General features: G+C 35.5%; 1 protein-coding gene across 1 annotated transcript in view; it reads right to left on the bottom strand.

Annotated features, from left to right (window-relative positions):
• Positions 1–23,808, bottom strand: part of LOC114337495 (otoferlin-like) — a 147,478-nt gene that overhangs the window by 27,060 nt on the left and 96,610 nt on the right. The window contains exons 24-26 of the mRNA XM_050660784.1: positions 22,328–22,566; positions 15,200–15,375; positions 3,243–3,343 (exon numbers count right to left, since the gene is read on the bottom strand). Of these exons, the coding sequence (XP_050516741.1) occupies positions 3,243–3,343; positions 15,200–15,375; positions 22,328–22,566 (516 nt within the window). The remainder of the gene's footprint in view (positions 1–3,242; positions 3,344–15,199; positions 15,376–22,327; positions 22,567–23,808) is intronic.

Below are 23,808 nucleotides of genomic sequence, written 5' to 3' on the forward strand. Positions count from 1 at the left end.
TCTTTATACTGTGTCACAGTAGAACCACTCTCCGAAAAATTGGAAGTAAAATCTTAAGTCGCGCATGGCGACAGCGCAATGTTCCCAGTCGCTTTTGCCCCACTCTAGCATTGCTAGTCGCATAGAAACGTACGGATTTTAACAAGGAAAACCCGCATCCACCACTGGTGAATTACCAATTGCGTACTGCCGGTATTACTTTTTGAGATCAAAGTGCCGACATGGAAGAGGTTTTACTGTCCCTACTGTGACATCAGTGATACCAGTGGCGGTCGTGATGTTTACAATAGGGGAGGCTATACCTAACTGTAAAATATCTAGACAAATTTGCACTAGCAAAAAAAATCATTTTTGATTTACATTTTATATCATCATAATTTCTTAATATCATATCATTTTAAAAATAGTATAATTGTAAAAGTGTATTACCACTTTGTGTCGTTTATTTGTTAACAATTCTATCTGTGTAAGTAGATATGCATATCAAAATAAATACAGATTTGAAGTTGTGCTGTCCATACAGGTTGAAGGTTCACATTGTTTAAGATACTCAACTGAATTTTAATTCTTAAAGCGACTTACTCTGCGAATCCAAAAACACGGTAAATTACCGATATTTTTCTTTGCATTACAGATATCGGAAAAAGTTATTTAAACAAGTTGTTCCAAATATTCTAATTCCACATACCAAATTTCATCACAAAATTCGCACTTTTAGTTTTTTCATTATTTGTACAGGATCCTAAAATCCGCAGAGGAGGCTGCTGGCCGTAAAATCTCACTTGCCCGATCTCCGGGCAGCGTGTGCGTTAAGCGATGCAGCTCCTAAGGAGACCGGGTCTCCTTAAACCAGGGGTGGGCAAAAGCCGGCCCGCGGGCCGGATCCGGCCCTTTTGCTTACTTTATCCGGCCCTTTTGCTTACTTTATCCGGCCCGTTGAGAAATCCCCCAAGCAACTTTTGATTTTTAAATGCATTCATTGTTTTCGAATCCCGAGAAAACTAATAAGTATTTTTGAAAAATTTAAACGCGGAATGAAATATTACATTATTGCCGAGGGCCAAAAGTCCCTGAAAACTTCTATGTTTATTTTAATAAGTCAAAGGGGTGAAAAAAAAAGAGAAAATTTAATGTGTTTTTTATTTCCAAATATCTCATTCAAAAGAAACTGTTTGTCTTTTATAAGGGATTTTCGTCCCTCGGTAATAATGTAATCTTTCCTTCTGCGTTTAAATTTTTCAAAAAAATTTTTTAGTTTTCTCAGGATTCGAAAAAAAGGAATGCATTTAAAAAGCATTGGTCCGAAATTTTGCGCCTACGCTCTTCATCTCTTTTATGCGATTTTGTTGAAATCAACAGTATTAGTGTTCGTAGTGTTCAATGAAATGAATCTCTATCTTCTGCTTTTCTTAAAAGCATCTATGTTTAACCTGGTCCAGGCGCGAATATTTTTCGGCCAGGGTATTTGTCGTCTACCAGGACCCTTTTCTTTCGATTTTACCCTTCATAATCAGCTGCTGCAACAACTTACAACAACGTACTTATCATTTCTAAGTATGTGCCCTTTCTCCTTGCTGTCTTTATCCTTTTAATGATTTAACACCATTTCGTTCGTAATATGATCGGTCCATGGTATTTTCAAAATTCTCCTAAAAAGCCACATCTCAAAAGCTTCCATCTTTCTCATTAAGTCAGCATTAAGAATCCAATAAACGAGAATAGAGTGGACATACCATTTTTATTATTATCCCGGTTTTTTATACGGTTCTCTGCCTTCCGGTTCCCAGTTTCCAGCTTCGTTCGTCCGTCGTTGCGTTCGCCAGGGTGAAGGTTCTTTTGACATTACCTTCTGAATACCACAAAGCTAGGATTGTTTCGGCCCTCCTCTCTTCTTTCCCTTGGCGTCAATTTTAAAATTTGTTTTGGCAGCCTGTCGTCCATTCTTTCTATATGACCATACCAGATCAGTTGTCTCCTTTGAATTTCGTCGATGATGGTTGACTTGACATAACATTTTACCATTCGATATCAGATTTGTAGATTAAATCTTTGGTTATTCAGAAATTCCCTTATCTTCATAAAGGCTGCTCTTGAATTTCTGAATTTCATTTTTTATCTGGATCATTGTTATGGCTTAATATAATGGACCACATTAAAAATTTCTTAATTTTACTGGGAACAAATGGTTCGCATGTACACCGACACCAAACTATGACAATTTATTATTAGTATTATCTATTATTAACAGTCAAATGTCTTTGTCCAAATGCTTTAAAATGATACTTAAAATATTTTTGTCAAAAAAATTTCTTGGGCAGAGAAAAACCTCCACCAAAAACATTAGCGTGTGCGCAGCGTACATACTGGGTATAGGTCTCCGGCCCGGGAGACATTTTGAAAATTTCATTTTGGCCCGCGTTTAAAAGTATTTGCCCACCCCTGCCTTAAACCATCCTTCGCTCGCTGCTGGGCTACGCGAAGCATTAGCAAGTGAGATTTTCCGGCCAGCAGCCTCCTCTGCGATTTTAGGATCCCGACTACAAATAATGAAAAAACTAAAAGTGCGAATTTTGTGCTGAAATTTGGTATGTGGGGTTAGAATATTATTTGGAACAACTTGTTCAAATAACTTTTTGCGATATCTCTAACGCGAAGCAAAATAACAAAGTAAACAAAACAGTGTAGTGTGTGTAAAAAATTTATGGGGAGGCTAAGCCTCCCTTGCCTCCTCTGACCAGCCGCCACTAAGTGATACCTGTTCTTTTCCTTAGGTCTTGGTTCCTTATTTTATCTTTCTTTGTCACCGATAATAATCGATTTTTCCATGCGCCTTTGTGCCACTCGCATTTTCAAGTTTTTGTGGGCGCTAGAGTTTCTGCTTCGTATGTCATAATAGGAAAAAAGCATTGGTCAAAAGTCTTACGTTTCATAGCTATCGGGATGTTGCTCTTAAAGATGTCTCTTAGTAAACCATACGCCGCCCAAGCAAGTATTATTCGTCGTTGAAATTCACAGGTCTGATTGTCCTTGCCTATTCTGATGTCATGACCGAGAGGTATGTATGTACTTTTCTGCCAATTCTTTGATGATTTTGGATGGTTAGGTGTTCACTCGGAACTAAATTTGTCATACATTTGGTCTTACTCAGGTTCATTTTTAGACCTTTTTTTGAAGATATTTGTCATACTTTACTCACATACTTTTAAAAATATATAAAATAACATATTTATGTGTTTACTCACTTTGGCATTGGAAGTGGTTGAGGTTCACGTCTTGCGACACCAGCAGGCTCTTTCATAGCATCTTCAAGACATATTAATTCTAATTCTGCTTCAACTTTCCCCTTAAATTTAAATAAACATAATAGATAAATGACCGACAATATTAAACCTGGCCCTTGTTATATGGAAAAAATTTTTCTGCGTAAGAAATAACACAACGCATTCACTAGTAATGTTGAAAAAGTAACTATTCGTTATAAAGTACTCGTTACTTACGAATACCGAAAGTAACGATTACTATGCAGAGAGGCAAATCGTTACTTTGATTACTCTGATTACTTCGTATCAATCGTGTCAGAGCTAGTAACTACTAATATATCTACTTTGATTACTCTGATTACTTCGTACTTCGTAAAGGTCGTTATTATATCGGAATACCTATACAAAATACCTACCTACTTACCTACTGAGAAATACGATTCTCGATATGATTACCGGTACTCAAATGCAAAAGTAACAAAAGTAATCATAGTAATCAAATCAATCATTTTTATCCCTTAAACAGATTGGTGAAGGTCGTTGTTATATCGGAATACCTATACAAACCTACCTACTGAGAAATACGATTCTCGATATGATTACCGGTACTCAAATACAAAAGTAACAAAAGTAATAATAGTAATCAAAGTAACGAATACTCGAAAGTAACTATAATCAACATCACTAATTCACATTTGAAATCGAAAATATTTGCCGTAAAAAGTACAGTCTGATCCAAAAGATTCAAAATACAACACTTATGAAAATTTGAACCAAATAAAATTAAATGTTAAATGTTGCATATGCGAGTCCATTTTGAATGAAGTTAAAGATAGACGTACTCTCAATCATTTATTGATTTACTCCAACGACCGGTCTCGGTCTCTAAAATTTCGCAGAGCATCATCAGGTCAATGGTTACAAGTAAACTAAATGCTACAAATAAAAAACCAGAGTTAGAACATTGTGTGGTGGTTATCAAAAGGCCAATATTTAATATTTATATTTTTTAATATTGCCTAATTCGCAATTTATATATTTTTAAATATTGGCTTGATCTTATAGTCTTTGATAATAACCAGACAATACAGTAATATAATACAGTAATATACAGTAATATAAGTAGTATAGTAGTTCTAACTCTGGTTTTTTATTTTTAGCATTTAGTTTGCTTCTAAGCGTTGACCTGATGATGCTTTGCAAATTTTAGAGAAGCGAAACCGGTCGTCGAAGTAAAACAATAAATGATTGCGAGTACGTGTATCTTCTACTTCATTCAAGTTATTTTAAATTTTTGTTTGTACAACAGTCTAAGGAACACTTTTTAGTTTAGTATTAATTTAACATTCCATTTCTTTATCTAAAATTAAATTTGTTTTTTACAGTTTCAGCTAAAATTTCCTCGTTTCTAAATTAACTACCGTTGAAAAGTATATTCTTATCAGAATCAACCAATAAGAAACAAAATTAAAGAAACCTAAATGTTCTGTCTGGGTGAAAAATGTATTTTACGAAACCACTTTGCTGAAAGTGTTCCTAACGCTCCGTTTGTGATTGAATTTTACAAACCAAACTGCTTTGCTCTAAAAGTAGCTCTAAATTCTATTAGTAACCAAAAAGGTCTGCGAGAAAATGAACAGTTGCTGGTTTCTTATATAAGTTTCTGTAGTCAATAACTTTTCTATTAATACGTGTTTTTCTTAAATGGAAATCAAATCAATGTGGAGCTCTTGAAAGAGCTGTTTTAAAAAATTATAATAACTGTAAAATTAGAGAAACGACGAAACCCAAAAGATTCCATTTTCAAACAAATAAATATTTAAAAATAAAATCTTTGGATTTCTTAATTCGGAAACAGATTCTATTTTATACCTATTACCCATCCTTCTAAAATTTGCAAGGAATAAAGGGTAATGAATGCAGAGACATGGGGAGTCTATATAGTTGCACTCCACAACACGAACACATCAATTCAACGAGGCAAGGATCAACAAATATGTTTCCTAGTACTCAATACGTGATAGTCTAAGAGCTAGTGAACCCTCCGACTAACGGTCGTCCTGTAAGGCTAGAAATTTGTCTAGTGATAATTCATAGCACACCAAGGCTAAAAACCATGACCTGACAGGCCTCAGCGGTGCACGTGTATCTACCAGGTGAATCGAAAAGTGCAAATTTAGGGGATAAAATAAACTTTCTCCTGTAAGGTTTAAATTTAAGTATGTGTTTGAGTAAGTCATTTAGAAGAAATGTGTACAATGACAGGCGATTCTGAAGAGCATAATACCTTGCCAGGCGAGGGGAAAGATTAGGGATTTTTCCTAAAATTATTCTTTTTGCATCGAATAAATTTTTTTTAGATTTTTTGAATCATTCCAAACAGAAAAGGTTCTTAGTGATTTTTCTCTTAAGTTAATAGTTTTTGTTATATAAGCGATTGAAAATTTTGAAAATTGCGAAATCGGCCATTTTTAACCCTAGATCGGACATTTATCGAAAAATTTCAATATTGGCAAGGTACGTAGATATTCCTTAAACATTGATTGATGAAATCCCGAAGAGTTTTTTGCAATAAAATATCGAAAACCCCTTTGTTTTTTTAATTGCTAATCAAGCGGGAGCTACACTGTAGTCTAAGTGAGGACGTTTGAGCTTGCCTAAATTCATTATCTCGAGAATGGGCAAATTTCAAGAGAAATTCTCAGACAGGTCGATTTTTATTTTTGAATTAGGACTTTTTGGTATACATATAATACTAGTGACGTCATCCATCTGGGCGTGATGACGTAAGCGATGCTTTTTTTTAAAGAGTAGGGGTTGTGTGATAGCTCATTTGAAAGGTTATTTAATTCTCTATTCAGTAATATAAACATTAACATAATTATTTATACAGGGTGTACAAAAAAAATTTTTCTTCTATTTGTCAAATTTAATCAAAGTTAATTTAATAAAAAAAATTTTTTGTACAGCCTGTATAAATAATTATGTTAATGTTTATATTAGTGAATAGAGAATTAAATAAGCTTTCAAATCAGCTATCACATAACCCCTACTCTCATTTAAAAAAGTCATCGATTACGTCATCCCGCTCAGATGGATGACGTCACTAGTATTATATATATATGCCAAAAAGTCCTAATTTAAAAATAAAAATCGACCTGTCTGAGGATTGCTCTTGAAATTTGCCCATTCTCGATACTACAGTGTCGCGTCCGCTTGATTAGCAATTAAAAAACAAAGGGGTTTCCGATATTGTATTGCAAAAAACTCTTTGGGATTTCATTAATCAATGTTTAAAGAATATCTACCTACCTTGGTAACTTTGAAATTTTTAGATAAATATCCGATTTAGGGTTAAAAATGGTCGATTTCGCAATTTTCAAAATTTTCAATCGCTTATATAACAAAAACTATTAACTTAAGAGAAAAATCACTAAAGACCTTTTCGGTTTGAAATGATTCAAAAAACTTAAAAAAAAATTTTTTCGATGCAAAAAAAATAAATTTAGGAAGAACCCCTAATCTTTCCCCTCGCCTGGCAAGGTCTTATGCTCTTCAAAATCGCCTGTCATTGTACACATTTCTTTTAAATGACTTACTCAAACACATACTTAAATTTAAACCTTACAGGAGAAAGTTTACAGGTCAAGAACAGAACAGTTGTACAGAACAAGGCAACAGGTCCTGACCAAATACCTGTAGACATAATACGGTTAATAGAGGACCAGCAAATTGGAATATTGGTCGACTTATTTAATACAATATACAGTACAGGAATCATTCCCAGAGATTGGCTGCTGTCAACGTTCATAACACTGCCAAAAAAACCAAATGCAAAAGAATGCCAAGACCATCGGATAATAAGTTTAATGAGTCATACACTCAAAATATTTTTAAAAATTATACACCGGAGAATACATAACAAACTTGAGCAGGACATAAGCGACACGCAATTTGGATTTAGAAATGCAATGGGAACGAGGGAAGCCCTGTTCGCTGTAAATGTACTTGTGCAAAGGTGCATGGATGTTAATCAGCCAGTATATATGTGTTTCTTGGATTACAACAAAGCCTTCGATAAGGTCAGACATAACCGCCTTATCGAATTACTTGAAAAGAAAAACTTAGATATGAGGGACATCAGGATCATTAGTGCTATCTATTATAATCAGATCGCTGTGGTAAAAGAGAACAATGCCTTTTCAAATGAAATACGTATTGAGAGGGGCGTCAGACAGGGCTGTGTCCTGTCTCTTACTTTGTTCAATTTGTATTCAGAGGAAATAATCCAGGAAGCACTAGAAGACCTAACCACGGGAATAAAAGTAAATGGTCGACCAATCAATAATATACGGTTTGCCGACGACACTATTTTATTAGCCGAATGTCTTGAGGATTTACAACAAATGGTTGACAGAGTGGTAGAAGTCAGCCAAGAAAACGGACTGTCCCTAAACACAAAAAAGACACAATTTATGGTAATCACAAAAGTTCAACAGCGCCAAGAAAGCATAACAATACATGGAGAACAAATTAAAAAGGTTGAAAAATATAAATATTTGGGTACAATAATTAATGAAACTAATGAGTACACAGAAGAGATTAAAGCAAGAATAGGACAGGCAAGAAATTTCAACAAACTAAAAAAAGTACTCTGTAGCAGGGACATTACAATTTCTTTAAAGATAAGACTTCTGAGATGCTACGTGTTCTCCGTATTATTCTATGGGTTGGAGGCTTGGACATTAAAGAAGGATGTTTCGGACAGATTAGAAGCCTTCGAGTTATGGGCCTACAGAAGAATATTAAGAATAAGTTGGGTGGATAGAGTCACGAATATCGAGGTGTTGAGAAGAATGGGAAAAGATAAAGAGGTTTTAAATACAATTAAAGTCAGAAAACTGCAATATCTGGGACATGTTATGAGGGGCGAGCGTTATAACTTGTTACAATTGATAATGCAAGGAAGAATACAGGGTAGAAGGAGTCGCGGAAGAAGACGCATCTCCTGGTTAAACAATTTGAGAGCTTGGTTTAATTGCACTTCTGCTGATCTCTTTAGAGCAGCGGTATCGAAAGTGCGAATTGCCGTGATGGTTGCCAACCTTCTTAGAGGAGATGGCACATGAAGAAGAAGAAGGAGAAAGTTTATTTTACCCCCTAAATTTGCACTTTTCGATTCACCTGGTAGATACACGTGCACTGCTGAGGCCTGCGAGGTCATGGTTTTTAGCCTTGGTGTGCTATGAATTATCACTAGAAAAATTTCTAGCCTTACAGGACGACCATTAGTCGAAGGGTTCACTAGCTCTTAGACTATGAGTGAAAACGCAGGTAGATAAAGGCATTTAATATATAATTTCGATTCAGAGATCATTACCATCTCTCTATGGACCATTTCGAACTTTTGTTCTCCTCAGGAGAGCTTGTAATGATGCTCTGAATCGAAATTAGACATATTCGCCAAGTATGCCAATTAATTAAATATAAAATGACTTTATCTACCTGCGTTTTTACTCACGTATTGAGTACTAGGAAACAGATTTGTTGATTTTTGCCTCGTTGAATTGATGTGTTGTGGAGTGCAATTATATAGACTCCCCATGTCTCTGCATTCATTACCCTTTATTCCTTGCAAATTTTAGAAGGATGGGTAATAGGTATAAGAGAGAATCTGTTTCCGAATTAAAAAATCCAAAGATTTTATTTTTAAATATCTATTTGTTTGAAAATGGAGTCTTTTGGGTTTTGTCGTTTCTTTAATAGAGGTCGCGAGCAAGGGCGGATCCAGGGAGGGGGCCATGGGGGCCATGGCCCCCTCCGAGAATTTAGAATAATATAAATTTAAATATTTGCAGTTCAAATGTTTTTAATTTCAAACATATATACAGTACAAAACAGGGGATAAATACGTTTTCTGGACTAGAATTGAAAAAAAGAAGTAAAGGAGAAGCTTCAAGAATGACTTTTGGGTTTTTTATAAATCAAAATGTTGATAATTTTACAGAGTGCCAATTGTTAGAACGATCTTGACAGCCACCAAAATCGTATAAGTTTCCATATCCTATACACACAAAGAATAAAAAAGAAGTGAAGCGTTACTTGGGTCACTAGCACTTAGAACAAAGGAGTTGGTTGGTATTTTCGCACAGTCAAAAAATTGTTTTACAAATATTGCGTTTCATTTTTCTAATAAAAAATATGCTCACAGTGACGGGATAACAGCCCAAAGCCTTGTCACGAAACCTTTAACATCTTTCGCCAAACTCATGAGTAAAGACGGAGTCAAATAAACCCATGAAAAAACATTATACCACAAGGAGTGCGTTCAGGTTGAGCTGGATTTTCTAAAAAGTTATCGCAACCCTCAAAAGTCAGTCATTAACCAGATAGTCTCTCAGAGGTCTAAACAGAAACAAAAAATAAAGAAAGACTACGACCAATAGTAGGGTCTATAGTCTATAGTGTTTTTAGGTCGACAAAATATTCCTCACTATCCTGATGATGGCCTTATGCTTCTGGACGAAGATGCTGTGCCTAGGTATGAGGGGAATTGCTGTGGTACTAAGGCAAAACCCGATATGTCAAAAATTATCGATTTTTCGTTTTTAATGCCAATATGTACATTGAGCGATGAAGAATGTGATGACAAAACCCTACATGGCTTAACGCATCCATGTAACCAGTAGATAATAAAATTGTTTCCGATATGTCCACTATTACAACAACACCGCGAACTTTTAAACTCATCTGCTGCAAAATCACGTTTTTTGACATATCGGGTTTTGCCTTAGCACCACAGTGTTAAGGTTTAAAATCGCATCAGGAGATATATATATATATATATATATATATATATATATATATATATATATATATATATATATATATCCCGTTCACAGCGTAATACGCCTTTGGGTTCCCGTTCGCCAAGCCTGTCTATTCTGCCAGTCTTCTTCAGATAGATTTCTTGCTGACATTGCTTTTGAGATTCCTTGGATCCATGTTGTTGGTGGTCGTCCTCGTTTTCTTTTCTCTGGTGGTACCCATTCTAATATCTTTTTGGGTAGTCTTTCTTCCCCCATATGTCTAACATGTCCGTACCATATTAGTTGTTGTTTTTCGATGTCTTCTATAATTGATCTTTGTACTTTCATTTGTCTCCTGATGTCGCATCAGGAGATAAGACCCTTAAATAACACTTATCCACAGCATCTTCCTGAGCAACATGCATTAGTAGTAGCAGTCAAAATCAATTAATAACATGTTGTGGGGAAGAAATAATTTAACAAATAATATTTGACGAAACGACTGACGTATCCCACGTGGAACAGCTTTCTCTAAATTTGGGATACATACACAATAACAACATTCGTGAAGACTTTGTCAAATTCATTGACGCTTATGAGAACCTAAAAATAATTAGTGAAAATCAAGAAAGAGGGAAAGAACAAGGCCTGGCAGGAGAAGCATTGGAAAAAATAGTATTAAGCTTGTTGAAAGAACTGCACTTGGATCCGAAGAAATGTGTAGGAATCGGTACTATGGCAGGAATGATGAGTTTTAAGGCACTTCTCAAAGTGTGTGAAAAGTGACTTAAAGCTCACCATTGTAACCCTAATTTTTAAAAATTACCCCCCCTACTTCTGGTACTCCTCCCCGAAAAAGTTTATGGCCCCCCCCGAAAATCGGTCCTGGATCCGCCCTTGGTCGCGAGTGCGTCTAAATGTTGATTATTTCCTTGTAATTGGCATACTTGGCGAATATGTCTAATTTCGATTCAGAGCATCATTACAAGCTCTCCTGAAGAGAACAAAATTTCGAAATGGTCCATAGAGAGATGGTAATGATCTATGAATCGAAATTAAATATAAAATGCCTTTATGTAAAATTAGAGTTACATATTATGTAAAATTATTAAAATAGTTTCAAAGTGCGTGGACTGTAATATAGTGTGCGGTTCAAATGAATGGGTAGATGTAATTAAATTTTATACAGGTAATACCATAATCAAGTTTATAAAAAGGCTTATCAATATAACTGTTATTTCACTCACGCATCTAAAATCGTCATATCGGCAGGTTTTACAAGCGGCAGTTTATCACGGATAAAACCGGGATGTCTTGTTTGTCTGTCTTTCGCGGATACGCATGTACGCGTCACTGTTTGCCTTTTAAACTATTTCACAAGAAGGAGATATGGTTGTTTGGGGGCGTTCAAGTATTACGTAACGCAGTTAGGGGGGAGGGTGTCTTGTAAAACGTTAAGGTGCATTGTATTTTAACTTAAATAAAAAAATTACGGAATCAAAGTCTCCCAACTTTCGTTAATTTTTTACGGTGAACCCCTGTATTGAACCTTCATTTAGGTTCAAATGGAAACTTGGGTGATACGTAACGTTTAGGCAGGGGAAGGGGTACAGAAAAACGTTAAGGTGCGTTACATGGGGGGAGGGAGGGTCAAAAATCTTCAAAAATTGCGTTACGTAATACTTGAACGCTCCCTATTCTTACGAGAGGCGAAATCTGAAAGATAATAAAAGTATTAATGAAGTAAAAAATACCAAGTTTCTTGTAAAAGGTATATATTAAAATACCCTAAATAAGGGTCACAATACAAAACGTTTTCGGATTAAGGAATCCATCATCAGTGTTTAAAATCCCTAAAATTAAGTATAACCTAATTAAATGAGATAAAAGTTAAAATTGACAGAGGTTTTCAAGAACAAGAGGTCATACTTACAAAATTTGCATGCCTGAGCCACCAAAATGTATCGGGTAAAAACCCTTTAAATGTAAATAATAAGGATGTTTTACATATTTATATAAAATTCATTGGATGATATAGATAAACCTGGATGTTACCCAGGGCAACACAGGACTCTCCCCACGTGGTTGGAACTTTTTTTGGAGAAAACCTCACATATTGGATTTCAATGGCCAACTGACAAGTGAATTCAAGAGCAACCCAAAATGACATCAAGAACTGTCAATGTAACCTAGTTGTAATATTACTTCAGCCACAACATTAAAGATTAATTTAAATGTTTTAAGATAAAAAACAGTATCAAATTTACAAATAGTAAAAATAAAAGATGTTCACAAAATATGAAAGATTTTTTTTACAAAAATAATGCATTAATTAAGTATTCAAAATAGGGAAATGAAATGTTTACGTTACAGGAAGTTATGCAGTCAACAATACCAATAGGTGTTGTATTAGTGGTATAAAATTGTCAATACGATTAGACAAATAATGGTAAAGGCCTTATACTAGGAACACAAAATAGTATGTAATGTGTACATATGTGTACGATTTTAAGAGTATTGATGAAATGATAATTGTTTAATGACTGATAACTTTCTTGGTAGTCGACCCCACATAAATTGTATAATGATAGAAAAAGTGATATGATAATTGTAAAAATACTGTTTTGTTTTTATCTGATTTTTATCTGAAAATGAGACTAAAGTAAATTGATGAAACTGAGTCATCCAGAGACCTGACATCAAATTGGTTAAAAATGAAATGGTTGTAAAATATGGGGGGGAGTAGGAAAGTATGAGAAGTCTGACAGAGTATGTTGTGATATTGGACCATGGAAGATGTGTAGTGTGTTGTTATGAAATAATAGTTATCTAATCTATAAGCTATGAGATGAGGCTAAGAAGACAGGTGGCTGGAATGAGACTCAATTCTGATGGATGTGGTTGTATATGTGATGTAGGAGCTAAATTTTGGAAAATTAACGCTGGTGTGAAATAATGAGGATGTAAGAGGATGAGGTACAAATGAATATTAAAGAGTTAAAGTAAGATGTTGCTTATCGACAATTGGGAGTGAAATAGATGTATGTGGTCGTCATGAATGGTGTAGCAGAGAAGAGGAAATTGTATCTGATGTGGTTTATGAAAAAAGTTGACGGTGTAGGGGTTGAAAATCTCGGTTAAATGACACATGGCGATTGACACAATTAGGACTTCTCTGCTTCTCTTTAACTATTTCTAAGTCTTCATACAGGTCCAATTTTAGGAAGTTTTTTTGTGAAATATTATGTAATAACGAGACATCTTCTGGGATATTATCTGGGACATCTGGGACAGTGTCTTACCAATTCCAAAGACCCTATCAACTACATGGATCGTAGTGGTGTGTATAGATTACAATGTTCTGATTGTGACGCTACATATATAGGTAGGACCTGTAGATCCTTAACTTCACGCTCCTTAGAGCACACCAAAAGAGAAAACACTTCTACTTTCTCTCAACATCTTGTAAAAAACAAACATACCCTTAATATCCCAGAAGATGTCTCGTTATTACATAATATTTCACAAAAAAACTTCATAAAATTGGACCTGTATGAAGACTTAGAAATAGTTAAAGAGAAGCAGAGAAGTCCTAATTGTGTCAATCGCCATGTGTCATTTAACCGAGATTTTCAACCCCTACACCGTCAACTTTTTTCATAAACCACATCAGATACAATTTCCTCTTCTCTGCTACACCATTCATGACGACCACATACATCTATTTCACTCCCAATTGTCGATAAGCAACATCTTACTTTAACTCTTTAATATTCATTTGTACCTCATCCTCTTACATCCTCATTATTTCACACCAGCTTTAATTTTCCAAAATTTAGCTCCTACATCACATATACAACCACATCCATCAGAATTGAGTCTCATTCCAGCCACCTGTCTTCTTAGCCTCATCTCATAGCTTATAGATTAGATAACTATTATTTCATAACAACATACTACACATCTTCCATGGTCCAATATCACAACATACTCTGTCAGACTTCTCATACCGTCCTACTCCCCCCCCATATTTTACAACCATTTCATTTTTAACCAATTTGATGTCAGGTCTCTGGAGGACTCAGTTTCATCAAGTTACTTTAGTCTCATTTTCAGATAAAAATCAGATAAAAACAAAACAGTATTTTTACAATTATCATATCACTTTTTCTATCATTATACAATTTATGTGGGGTCGACTACCAAGAAAGTTATCAGTCATTAAACAATTATCATTTCATCAATACTCTTAAAATCGTACACATATGTACACATTACATACTATTTTGTGTTCCTAGTATAAGGCCTTTACCATTATTTGTCTAATCGTATTGACAATTTTATACCACTAATACAACACCTATTGGTATTGTTGACTGCATAACTTCCTGTAACGTAAACATTTCATTTCCCTATTTTGAATACTTAATTAATGCATTATTTTTATAAAAAAAATCTTTCATATTTTGTGAACATCTTTTATTTTTACTATTTGTAAATTTGATACTGTTTTTTATCTTAAAACATTTAAATTAATCTTTAATGTTGTGGCTGAAGTAATATTACAACTAGGTTACATTGACAGTTCTTGATGTCATTTTGGGTTGCTCTTGAATTCACTTGTCAGTTGGCCATTGAAATCCAATATGTGAGGTTTTCTCCAAAAAAAGTTCCAACCACGTGGGGTGAGTCCTGTGTTGCCCTGGGTAACATCCAGGTTTATCTATATCATCCAATGAATTTTATATAAATATGTAAAACATCCTTATTATTTACATTTAAAGGGTTTTTACCCGATACATTTTGGTGGCTCAGGCATGCAAATTTTGTAAGTATGACCTCTTGTTCTTGAAAACTCTGTCAATTTTAACTTTTATCTCATTTAATTAGGTTATACTTAATTTTAGGGCTTTTAAACACTGATGATGGATTCCTTAATCCGAAAACGTTTTGTATTGTGACCCTTATTTAGGGTATTTTAATATATACCTTTTACAAGAAACTTGGTATTTTTGTGATTTATGGTATACAGCCAGCTACAGGAAGTTTATTTTCCTCGTGGATTTTATTAATGAAGTATTAATGAAAAAGCTACAAAAGGTTTTGTCGAAACGTTAAAATAGAACTTACTGTTAATTTTTCGTCTTTAGCATCCCTTTCGTAGGCTTTAAATGGCCACCAGCCTCTTGTTCTTCGTATCTTAAATAGATTGACTGTTGGAGCACCTTTCTCTAGAATTTTTAGGTCGCATTTTGAAACTGTTTTCACAGGTCTATGTAGTTTAGCCAATTCAAGAGTCAGTGTACCTTGAAAAAGTCAGTCATAAAAATAATATAAGAATATACATGGGTCTTAATCACTTAGAAGAACTAAAGCAAAGACTTGGGTTAGTTTGGATGCTATTGATGGTACATAGATAGTGACGAAAAGTAAATAGAGATTGCATAATTTGGTGATTTGGTTCTGTTGCTTGATTTATGCCAATAGGTATATTATTAGGGTTGTTATAAAAATTTGTTTATTAGATTAATTGAGTAATTAATTCTCCCATTAACATGTCTAATTATGTTTTTCTATGGATGCTATACAATGTGCAACTTCTCTCACTACTTACATACATTCAAAACGAACAATTTCTCATGCAGTGAGAAAAGTCGACCATATTTTTTCTCACGGGTTCTCGTAGAGTTTTCCATATATGATCGCCGTTTCCTTGGTAACATGCACAATACAAACACAATTAATGTTGTCAAATAAAATGTGTTGGAGCGAAACTTACCAGGAATTACCTTTCAAAACTGTTCGAAAATAACTGTTAATTAGAATTTTAAATAAATAACGTAAGTATATAAATTTTAAGAATATTAAATAGCTACATGTATATGTATTTTATTTCAATTTGTGTATATAATATACGTAAAAGAACATACATTATTTAATTTTGAAATTTGAACTCTTGACAAAACCGCATCCATAGAACAAGTATAGTGTACAACACATGAGAAAATGACATACTTCTCCCTCACTTGATTTGCGTCCCTCGCCTCGTGCCTCGGCTCGTGCCAACAAACTTCTGCGTTCGTGAGAAATATGTATTTTTTCTCACTTGTTGTACAATATAGTATTATTTTACATTAGTCTAATGATTAATTAACTATTTTTAATGGAAAATAACAGTTATTAATCCCATTAATAGTTAATTATTTATGATATAAGTGTTCAAAGTACAATTTTAAAGCACGCATGTGAAAGTTTGCAGAATGAGCGAAGCGAATTCTGCAATTCACATGAGTGCCTTAAAAATGTACTTTTTAACACGTATATCATACAATATTTTTTCTACAAACGTCTTATATATCAACAATTATAAATTATTAATTCTCAATTACAGGACAAAATCTACAAAAACTTTTACTTGAACTGACCATAGAGTTATATATTAGCATAGAGAGAGTGTCATTCAGAGCGAAGTGACGACACCATCTTTTTTATTTGGATTAGTGCTGTTTCACTCTTACGCATAGTAAAGCTGCTACAGTTGTCCTCCTCTTCCGTGCCTATATTCACACTGAATGTCATCGTAGATTTTCGATACAATGTGTTAGAAAGAGATGCAGCAAACCAGTCCATGAGATCTTGTCGTCAGGAAGCGCGGAAGGTAGGCTCCCTCTATGTTAATATATACCTCTATGGAACTGACATTCCATTTTTATATTTTTCATGACATTACATCAAAACTGCCTATACTGTCAATACGTAAATCATAACAACTATAGAATAACATCTACTTTTATTGTTGTATATTCCAACAAATTTTAATAGTTTTTTTCTACAAACGTGTTGAAAATGCAATAATACAGTTTAAATTAAATTTTAAAAAACCTTTTAAACCACCTTTTTCAAATTGCGCAAGGTGTACTATTAATATTAATGTTAATAAATGAAATATAAATATTTTGACGTTTCACAATTTGACAATTCACTTTTAACTGCAGTGCCTTAAAAATTTTAAAGCACTAGTGCTTTAAAGTAGCATTTTTAACGCTCCTATGGAGTGCTAAAAATTGCATTTTTAACACGGTTGTAGAAAAAAAATAGTTAATTGCAAAAATGCCACAAGAAAATAGCTTCAGAACAACACTAATGATTAATGTTCCATTAATCCTTCATTAGTATTACTGGTGTGTGATAATTTGCTTATTCTGTTTTTTAGAAAAAAAAAATTTCATATGATATAGATGCTGTGAGTGGTAGTTTAAAAATCTGTTACTTAATATAGGTTTTCTGTCTCATTCAGTGCTTAATACATTTCGCGTATTTCATTTGATTCTCATGTCAAGGTATGGGATGCTGTTTTCCATGTCTTAAATATTCATTATAGCTGTAGTTTGTGAAGTTTCAGATATATTTTGTCTGCAGGAAAAGCAATTATTCAGTCATCCACAAGTCAATATGAAGATGTAACTTATTTGAAGAATTTCTGATCATATCGTTTAGTACATATTTATTAAATAATATGCATGATATGTTAGAGCCGATAGGTGTGCCAAAAATGTGTTTATATCAATCATTTTATTAATATTTTCAGACTTCCCCATACATTTTATATTGGCACTTTATTAAATGCTTTTTCTGTATCTATTCTTACTTACTTACTCCGTGGCGTTACAACCCTTCGTGGGTTTTAGCCGACTCGACAGCATGCCCCCACTGTCCTCTGACTTGAGCAACCTCTATCCAATTCTCCACGCCCATAGTGCTTAGGTCTCCTGCTATATTATCTCGCCACCGGAGTCAAGGGCGTCCGCATGTTCTTCTTCCAGTTGGGATTTCCTCCCATACCAGCTTTACTGTTCTTGGGTCAGAATGTCTTCTGATATGTCCTGCCCATTGGAGTCTTCTGGAGTTTATTTCTTTTATCATGTATAACGGTCCGAAGGTCAACGACCACCCCTTAATTTTTTTGTGTTAAGACAATAACTATATTACAACCCCGGTATAAGCGTTTTGTCTAATAGATTCGTTAAATTCATATTTGTTTATCGAAGAATCGTAAGTTCTCTCAAATCTTTCGTATTACGTGATTTATTCTTGATCCTCACGAATAGTCGAATGTATAATCTGTTTCTACGCAGAATGTGACGTAATTGTTTTTAAGTGTATCAGCGGTGTTTGCCGAGAGGCTCACCGCCAAAGGCATCAAAGTCATAGATCTTTCAGTAAATTGTTTTTAGCGACAGAAAGTCGGGGTTCTATTTATTTTAGAGTTGGAATATCGATAAGAGTCTTTGAGTGTGTTTATATAATCTAACAAGTGTTCTTACTGCTGACTTAATCATATTCCATGAGAACGGGCCTTTCGCTGTGACTACGTCCAAGTAAGCATTTTTTTGGTGAGAAGAATGGGTGGAGTGAAATATTGAGGTATCTTTGTGTATTCTTTTCATTGATTGGATCAGCGTTTTTTGGTATACCCCAAAGGGATTACCCTGGTACGTAATTAGCAACTTCTTATTGGTTGAGATTTGATTGATTGAGTGTTTTGGATCTGATGTTGGTAGAATGGGAGGTAACTTTTTTTTATGAAAGAGGGAACCCAAGTTTGAGGAGATCGGTCAAGTTAGTTCCATTAGGGTAGCCACCAAGTTAAGTTTTGTCTGGCAGAGAGAAAAGTTACCGGTGCCTTGGGCCGCAAATGCGGTTACCGGCAAACATAGAGTGAAGTTCCAGCTAAGTTTTGCAAGTGTAATGCAGAAGTTTTTGTGTTTAGTTAGTGTTGGTCCCATCATGGTCTAAGCAAGTCGTGGACCACCGCGTTTTCGCTGTTTTTAAGCGAACGCGAAATTTTGTACCACTGTTGGTACCACCGTTCTTTACAAGCAAGTAGAAGTTACGAAGTTTTCTTTTTGTGTTTTCAACACCCTAGTTAAAGCACGGAGTTGCTTTAATTTTAGTATTTTTGATCCAGTTTAATGAACTAGATAACAAGATCTGTTTTAATATGTTTGTTCGAGTACCTAAGTGCTAATTTATTTTGACAATGCTGAATTTTTCTATAAATTTTTTTTATGAACTATGGTTTCATCAAATATGTACTGTTGCGGTATCTACTAATACTGTGGAGTGACTTTTGTGATGTGAAATCGCGCCTTGGACAACCACAGGAAGATTCAAGGACAATGATTACAAGGTATTTTTTAGGTAGAACTTTTCTTTCATTTATTTGTTTGGTAATCTCGATCTCAATTTGTAACACCATGAGATTACAGATTCGAAAATTTATTTATTGTTTTAATCGATAATGTTTTATTTGCTAATTACCATCTTATTTTTTCTCTTTTCCTTCTCTCTTGTATCGTCAGAACAATAAAGAATTTGCTGAGTATAGTATAGAGTAGACAAGGTAAGTCACACCATATTTGCTGTAAATTTAAAGTATATTGTATATTTTTTATTTGACATGTTTTTTGTTTTGTTTTGATTTATCTATATTTGGTTTATTTCTATTTTTTCTATAATTTTTGGTTCCCTTTAGGTAACCAGTGGCGCCCAATATTTTATTTTATTTTTTTACATTCTTATTTTGATTTTTCTATTTTTTTAAGCTAATAAGAGTACACTATAACATCCCTTAAGAATCCACCTCCCTTAGATCTCTGAGACTTGAGCGACCGTGGCCATGTTCTTCACTGTGTAACATCCCCTTATATGACATATCAACATCTTGTCAAAGTTCTATTCCCTTTTCATGTTTCTCATGTTGGCGTCTGGGTAAGTTCTTCGAGCTCTTTGTTAGTTCTTTTCCTATATTGTCCTGATGCTTCATCCAGCACAGGCCCAAAGATCTTCATTAGGATTTTTCTTTCCCAAATACGTAGTCTCTCTTCGTTTGCCTTTGTCCTTGTCCACGTTTCACTTTCATACACCACTACTGGCCGTCCCAAAGTCCTAACAAAACAAAAAATATCTCAACCATCTCATCTGTTGGTCAACAATCACATAGTCAATTCCCCAGATGGGAAAGCTGAAGCATTCAGAAATTCGCTTCAAAACAATTTTCAAACTCCAGACAACCCGAACTTTGATCGCTTATTTAAACTCCACACAGAATACATAGTAAATGTTACTCTCAACTACCACGTTCCAGTCTATGATCCTATCATGGACCCCCTTACAAACAGGGAAACGGAGAGCTTTTGCCAAATTGGTAAAAACAGCGCTCCCGGACCTGACGGCATCAACCGAAGATGCCTCAAAAAACTTCCAGAGAGTATCATCCCTCTTCTAACTAAAATATTCAATGTATGTCTCAAAAACAGCCACTTCCCTACTCCTTGGAAAGTGGCCAACACCATCATGCTTTTGAAAAAAGGCAAACCCCCAACCGACGTGGAATCCTACAGACCAATTTCTTTAATAAATACTCTGGGTAAAGTTCTTGAGCTAATCCTTAAAGAAAGGCTCAATAACTTTCTCGAAAACCACAACATCATACCAAAATTCCAATACGGATTCCAGTCAGGTAAATCTACTCAACATGCATTAATAGATTTCACAACTAAAGTCACTCAAACCATCAACGATGGTTCATTCGCCATAGCCACATTCCTAGATGTGCAGAAGGCTTTCGATCAGGTCTGGCACGACGGACTTGTTCGGAAACTTCTGGACATCGGGCTACCACTACAATTTACCAAAATTGTATACTCATACCTCCACAACCGAACTGTCAGAGTAAAAGTAAGCGATCAAAAGTCCACCCCCTTCACTCCACAAGCTGGAATTCCCCAGGGTTCAGTCCTAGCACCGCTGTTGTACATCATCTACAACAGCGATATCACAAACCAAAATATCCCAGGCACTCGGCTGTTTCTCTATGCATACGACACGGCTCTACTCACGACAACCTCTCGATACAACCCACAACTCATCCATAGAAGAGCCCAGGCTCTGTTGGACGCGGTCGGGAACTGGTGTTGTAAGTGGAGAGTCAGGCTGAACGCGAACAAAACAACAACAATTGTGTTTCGCGCCCCTTCTGTGTCACAAAGAATCATAAAAAATGAAGACGACCAATATCCATTGAGATTGCTGGGAGAAAGGCTTGTTGTTAGCCCGACTGCGACCTACTTGGGAGTACTGTTCACCAGGACTCTTAACTGGGACGCAGATCTAAAGGCAACTTTAGATAGGGTAAGGAACAGGGCCAGACTTCTCAACCCTCTCTCTGGACGAATTGGCAAGACACACAAGAAGACTCTCATTCACACTTACAAGACCTTTATTCGACCCACCATTGAGTACAAATCATGCCTCTACTCTCTTTGCGCTAGAGCAAAACAAGAGAGGTTGTTGCGAGTGGAACGTAGAATCTTGCGTAGATGCAACTACGAGCACTGGAGATATCCCTCAAACGAAATCCATAACATCTGAAACATCCCCAAAATCACCGAGAGAATAAACTCTCTGAACAGGAACTTCACAATCAAAGTAATCAACGGTCCCCTCTCCGACACAAGAATCTCTCAAATGTTCCTGTTCATCTTCCGGCCACGTATTCTACCGAAAGCCCAAACACAAAAAGATTCATCCACCGTCTGCTCTAATGCAAACATGCATTGACGAACTCCCGGTAGAATACGAAAACATCCTCGAGGCTACCCCGTTAGCCTTCCACACCCACCTATAACACATCCTCTTCCCAACCCCGAACAGGGAGAAGTTGGTTTTTTGCGGTTTCCCAACTTCATTGCACAATTATACCTGTTCGTCCCAAGAAAATAGCCGCAACTATTTTCACCACTCGAACGCTCACTGTCCACGCTGCACCCAAAAGCCACCTCCTGACCGCCGACGAGGGACGCAGGTTCGCCTGTCGTTGTACAAGGGTTTCTAGGGAGACTGGTCGAGAGCAAAGCACGGACAGTACACGTAAATGTCTATGGAACCAACAACAATCCATCAAACTTTCTTCTCTGTTGCCTTTAGCCTTCTGGACACCACCGTCCGGCATAACCCAGGAACACCAGGACACGACACTTGCCCCAGTGTGGTTCTCGGACTGTTTGCTTTTGCGACCACTTTTTCGTTGTGCAACAATATACATTCATTACAAACCCTGAAGAGGACTAAATCCTAAACGGGGACACTCATTGATAGCATTTCCACATAGCAATTTTTCTATACACGCAAATCAAACAATGATATATATATATTACTGGCCGTTTGTTTTAATATTTTAAAATGTTTCATTCTTACCTATAAAATCATCTTTAGAAAACGTATCATTGTCCCACACCTGCAATGTCAACCTGCAAGGTAACTTAAATTCGGTTTCATCGACTGCAAACATACTTTCTTTCTTCTTTATCACAATTCTGTTTTCAGTTGACAGGTAATCAAAGTGGAAAATGAACCTCCAGTTGAAGTTTCCTTCTCCAGTAAGTGATCTGTAGTGAACGTCTGTATATTGAGCTTGGGAGCTGTCGATTACCCACCTGCAATCATAACGTAACAATTAAACCACAAAAACAATGAAACGACCACTTACTGGAGGAACTTAAAAATAAACTGAGTTATGTTTACACAAAAAGAAGAAGAAGAAGTACAATAATTGTTCAGAAATATTTGAAACCGCGAAGTTCATAATAAAAAACGTAAAAGAATTATAGAATTGTTATCAGTTTTGATAAAATCCGAAAAACCTTTGAAACCCGATTAATCTGACAACGTCGCGTAACCAAAGTTTTCGATCGGTCTGTCCTTGGCGACTTTAGATATTTCTATCGACTTGTATTTAAAACTCCAGATCATTATTCTTCTTCTTGCAGTACCGTCTCCTATCGGAGGTTGGCTACCATCACAGCAATCTTAACTTTGTTGGCTGTAGCTCTGAACAACTATATTGAACTGCACCCATACCACTCCCTTAAATTTCTCAACCAGGAAATCCTTATACGTCCCACATTTCTCTTTCCCGAGATTTTTCCTTGGATTATGAGTCTTAGCAGAGAGTACTTTTCTCCTCTCATTATGTGGCCTAGATACTCCAGTTTTTTCGTTTGTATGGTTTTTATGACTTCGCATTCCTTCCCCATCTTCAGCAAAACATCTTGATTTGTTACTCTTTCTGTCCATGGTATTTTCCACATTCTCCTGTAACACCACATCTCGAATGGCTCAATGTTTTTGATGTTTATCTTTTTCAGTGTCAGCTTCCATGCCGTACAGCAGAACGAAGAAAACATAGCACCTTCATTTTGACAAACGATTGTCTCGCTATCTCAATAATTCGCCTCTTGATTTCTCTTGTCTGGTCATTAGTATCAATGAAGCAAACCCCTAAATATTTGTAGGACGTAACTCTTTTAACTAGCTGATTATTTATGGTTAAATTCACATTGGTGCATAGCTTGTTTGTTACAATCATGTATTTAGTCTTTTTGATGTTCAGTTTTAGACCATACTTATTGGTATGAGTGTTTATGTTTTCCATCAAATACTGTAAATTTGCAAGGTTATCTGTTACTATTAGCGTGTCATCAGCGTATCGTATATTGTTAATTAACTCTCCGTTAATATTCATACCAATGTTTTGCTCTAGGAGCGCTTCCTGACATATTGTATCGCTATATATATATTGAATAGTAGTGGAGAAAGCACACAACCCTGACGCACACCTCGACGAATCTCAATTTCTTCGGTTAACTCATTATCAACCTTGATTTTTGCTGTTTGTC

This window comes from Diabrotica virgifera, chromosome 9, assembly GCF_917563875.1.
Source record: "Diabrotica virgifera virgifera chromosome 9, PGI_DIABVI_V3a".
NCBI lineage: Eukaryota > Metazoa > Arthropoda > Insecta > Coleoptera > Chrysomelidae > Diabrotica > Diabrotica virgifera.